Source organism: Octopus sinensis, unplaced genomic scaffold (assembly GCF_006345805.1).
Source record: "Octopus sinensis unplaced genomic scaffold, ASM634580v1 Contig13132, whole genome shotgun sequence".
NCBI lineage: Eukaryota > Metazoa > Mollusca > Cephalopoda > Octopoda > Octopodidae > Octopus > Octopus sinensis.
Genome location: NW_021832850.1, coordinates 1 through 5,000, shown reverse-complemented (window position 1 = coordinate 5,000; position 5,000 = coordinate 1). Strand labels below are relative to the sequence as shown.

The 5,000-nt window shown below is 35.1% G+C and overlaps 1 protein-coding gene across 2 annotated transcripts in view; it reads right to left on the bottom strand.

Annotated features, from left to right (window-relative positions):
• The window catches only part of LOC115229594 (receptor-type tyrosine-protein phosphatase kappa-like), a 29,237-nt gene extending 25,017 nt beyond the window's left edge, over nucleotides 1-4,220 (bottom strand). Inside the window, exons 1-3 of one of the 2 annotated variants that reach the window (XM_036499268.1) lie at nucleotides 4,072-4,220; nucleotides 3,260-3,284; nucleotides 512-609 (exon numbers count right to left, since the gene is read on the bottom strand). In XM_036499268.1, coding sequence (XP_036355161.1) covers nucleotides 512-609; nucleotides 3,260-3,284; nucleotides 4,072-4,110 — 162 coding nt within the window. In that variant the 5' untranslated portion in view covers nucleotides 4,111-4,220. The remainder of the gene's footprint in view (nucleotides 1-511; nucleotides 610-3,259; nucleotides 3,285-4,071) is intronic. The other variant, XM_029799923.2, reaches the window with a different exon arrangement.
• Nucleotides 4,221-5,000: the final 780 nt, after the last annotated feature.

Below are 5,000 nucleotides of genomic sequence, written 5' to 3'. Positions count from 1 at the left end.
TGTATGGTGGAATATGTATTTCGACTCTAATGGCTTTGATGCGTCTATGCATGCATGAATATACGCATACATACATGCATGCATACATACATACATACATACGTACATACATACATACATACATACATAATTGCATGCATGCATGCATATTCGAAGACCATACGTCTAAGCCATCACTGGAACTGCAAAAGTTTGTAAAACTTCCGGAAGTTTATAGTTTAAGTATTTATGAGCATATCTAGATATACAACTATATGCTTAGAATTCTTCTCGTATACATGCATGCATACATACATACATGCATGCATGCATACATACATACATACATACATACATATATACATACATGCATGCATGCATGCATACATACATACATACATACATACATACATACATACATACATACATACATACATACATACTTACTTGCATGCATATTCACATACATATATAGCGAAATTTTCTTAAAGAATGGTTTACGTTATCAAGTTCTCCTGAAGAAACACTATACCTTTCCATTTTCCACAATGTCAGTTAACATGACTATAGTATTACATTTCAATTGCCAGATCATCCTCCAGAAGTCCGTCACCGTATTTTGTGTAGGACCTGTTCAAATAAAAGAACAAAATAAAAACCACTAAGAAAAATTTAAAATAAACTAAAATTTCTGTTTAAACTCTACTCCCATTTAAATTAGCCGGTGGTAGTCGGTATCCTTTTGCACTTTACGTTGTTTCCCAACAGTCAATAAACTCTAAGTCTTCAAGTCAGCCATGGATATTGCTTCTCAAAAGCTCGAACATTGGAAGTAATTTCAAATTAGAGTTACGTTCGATAATTATATATCGGACGGAAATATAAGATATATAATATACGCATATTCCTTTGGTGGGCGATAGAAAAGAAGAATTAAATGAAAAATTAAAAATATTTTGGGCATGAAATATCGATTTACTTCTGAAGTTTCAGCATTCGCTTGGTGCATGTGCTCATGTTTGTCAGTAGACGCATATATATGACCGAGTGTGTATGCATGTGTTAATGTGCATGTGAGTGTAATGGGGTGAGTGAGATGTTCTCCTCCCTCCCGTCTCTTGCCTCTTTATTCCTCTTCCTTTCATGATTTACTTTCTCGTTACTCTTTCTGGAGTGCCGACTCCCATCAATCTCTGTTGTACATCCACCTGCACAACAGAGACTTCCACTCTGCCCCATTTTCTCTATTGCTACTTCTCTTTCATCTGTTACTCTTCCTTCTACTCTTGTGTTGCAGCAGAATAAACACGTCTCTCTCTCTCTCTCTCTCACACACACACACACACACACACACATTCATATATTCACACATTGAGTCACATATCACATATACCGCTCAAAGCAGACACATATATAAATATGTATAATTTTTTCACTTCCTGACCACATGTTCTTCACTTAACCAGATATATCTGAACTACTAGAATTTCACCATCAGTATATAACTTGAAGCGAAAATGAAATGTAAATCTGGTAACCTTTGAAGCATGTTACGTCACCTGATGAGGTTTTTGCATTGTGCGTTGCAAATAGAGTCATTACATCGTGCCACGCCCACTAGAGAGCAATGCAGAATGGCGCTGAAACGTTTGTTGTGATAATAAATGCTTCTGGTTACACATCGTCTTCCGATTTAATCACTTAAAAATAGACCGTACGTGCACCTCGGAATTCCAGACGTATATTTAACGACGAACGCACGATATTGCTGATGATGCCTGATAGCCAAATGTAGTGAACATATTCTACAAGCACATTACCTGGAACTTACCCTGAAATATGGTTTGGATTTTGCATTTAATGCTTCCTTTCTAAACCTCGATTCTTTAATTCTAAATTTAACTTCTAAAATCGTTCTAGAATCTCTCTAAGAAATCAACGTAGTAGTTGTACTAACAACCAATGTTCGTAGCCATTTCTGCATGGCTATCCATTCGAACGGACAGACATGTTCAACTTGTCGGTACAACCATTGCGTTGATCTCTTAAGGAGATTTTAGAACTAGCATTTTTGTTTGTTGCAAAATCAGTAACTTTATGCCGCTTGAAATGATATATATTTCGAGCAGATATGGTGTCTAGTACTGGAGAGGAGCAGAAATACCCCGAAATCAGGCCTGTCTGCTGGTCCCATCGCTAGAAGAAGGTGGTAGGGGTTCACTCCTCCGTTCGCAATATCTCGGAAGCAGCTGTGCATTATTAACCAGCTAGAGGAGATGTCCCCTTGGGGTTAAAGAATTGCAGTAAAGTTCGTTCGAACGGTCAATCTGGTTAAAAAGGATACGGATTTTTACTTTACAGACACACCTAGAATCACCCAACACACATACATACAAACACACACAAACACACAAACATACATACACACACACACACACACACACACACACACACACACACACACACACACCACACCACACACACACACATATATATATATATATATATACGGGTATGTATGTATGTATGTATGTATGTATGTATGTATGTATGTATAGCCTAGGATTTAGCGTGTTGTACACACGATTGCTAAATTGTGATTTCAGTTCCTAGTCCAAATGGTGTGTTGTGTTCTTGAGTAAAATACTTCGTGTTGCTCTGAGATTAGTTCGATGCCTGAGGAGTAGCATATTCTTCAGACAACATCGATTTGATGGAGACAGTGAGCTAATGTGCGGCACAAATATTCGATTATTATAAACAAATCATTTGTGCAGGTCGTCCGGCGAAAGCCGAACGCTTGTACGTCGTCTTCGACGAGAGCGACCATCATATGTATGTATGTATGCATGTATGTATGTATGTATGTATGTATGTATGTATGTATGTATGTATGTATGTATGTATGTATGTATGTATGTATGTATGTATATATGTATGTATGTATGTATGTATGTATGTATACTCATGGAAGTTTATTATAGTAGACTGACTTATATGAATGAGGGAAGTCTAAGATATGTAATAATTAGCTGATTGATAGGGCTGCTGCTTTTGTTGAGAAGAAAGTAAACATCTGAAAATAATTTAGGGATAGATTTTCAGTGAAAATTTATGGAATATCTATTTTTCTGTACCCCTCAAATGACCACAGAAATGCGATATATAATATAACCTGGAAAATACAGTTTCATTTACTGAAATCCCTGAAGATGTTAGGATTCACGCAAAACTTTCAATATAATTATTTTTCTTTATCAATATAATTAATAATACATACCTTGACAAGCGATATAACGCTGGTTCTGAAACAAAACAAAGGTAAATCAAAGGATTATTAAAATGTCAATTATTAAATACCAAAGAATGAAATATAAAATTTAATTCACTATCGAACTTTCATATATGTTAATCGTCATTTTTTTTTTGTATTTATAGTAAATCGGAATTTCTTAATATTGTTGTTGTTCTAACTCATCTTCCTTGCAACATTAAGATTTGACCATGGAGTGTTATAAAATTAACATAGTAATCCATCGTAAAATTCGTCATTTATAATGTGCACCTAATATCCAAACTAGTAATCTCTATATCTATAGATAACTAAATTCATATAGAAGTAAAACACCTGTATTTTGTACATACTAATGTACATACATATTGATGAGCGTTCGTTCCATTTTGAACAGAAATGAACTTTGCTAGAAATAATATCATGGCTGAATTATTTTATGATTGTTATAGTTCTAAGTAGGTTTGTTATATTTTGTTACAGAACAATTCTCTTTTGTCCTAACTTTCTTCCTCTCTCCTCCTAAGAAAATAACAAACTCACTTCTGTGTGGTTGCGAATCCATACTCAGTATTACGACCAATTTACGTTGTGAAATAATATGATAAACGCTATGTATATTTCACAAAACTACAGAATGATTTTGAAATGTTTATATGGAGTAGAGATGCGATGGCCACGTAGATACATCAAAACCAAGATGAGCTTAGATTGCACAAATCAACAACACCCTCATATTTCTTAGTTAAAATAAGTTATGGTAACATATGAGAGGAGTGAAAGAAATATTTTTGACGTACACTGATGAAGTTTGCATTGATGTAATCTGAGGAGGACATCTCGTCAGGTTGAAGCCTAACACGTGAATGGTCGTCTGAAATATGCAGCGAAGAAATATGTATTTTTAGTTAGTAAGATATCAGTTATATTGGCAAGAAGTAGAATCTAGAAAGATATTTAAAAACTACAAAATACAACAAAATATTGCTTAAATTAGTAAAAAATTATCAACATGTGAAATGGTGCGAAATGGCTCAACAAGTGATATTTGATTAAGAAATAAATATTAAATGACTAATAGACAAACACTGTGAATGATTTCTACACTTGGCCATGTTAAGGAAAAGAGAGAAGCGTGTGAATTTGCAAGAGACAATATTCCAAATCCTACAAAATATAAATCCTTGAGTAGAAACATAATTAGTCAATTATAACATGTGGCATTAAAAGACATATTACGAGACTTTAATCAACTAGAATTACCAGCGCACAAAATATATCAGATACTGAGCAATTTGCTAAAATAACTCTTTGTTCAAAAACAATGACTTTGATTCAAACGGGTTTATGTTCTTTGTTTTTTCAAAAACTGGTTTTGTCGATGCTCTTGTCAAGACTGTTTGAGTAATCTTATGGCACTGTTTAATTGGTAGTGCATTTTATCTCAAGGATGCACTAAGCATGATTCTCCAAAATTACGGAGGTTTACAAAATCTATTTAATTCAACCTTATAATATATATATATGTGTGTGTGTGTGTGAGTGTGTGTGTGTGTGTATGTGTGTGTGTGGAGGCGCAATGGCCCAGTGGTTAGAGTAGCGGACTCGCGGTCGTAGGATCGCGGTTTCGATTCCCAGACCGGGCGTTGTGAGTGTTTATTGAGCGAAAACACCTAAAAAGCTCCGCGAGGATCCGACAGGGGGTGGTGGCGATCCCTGCTGTACTCTT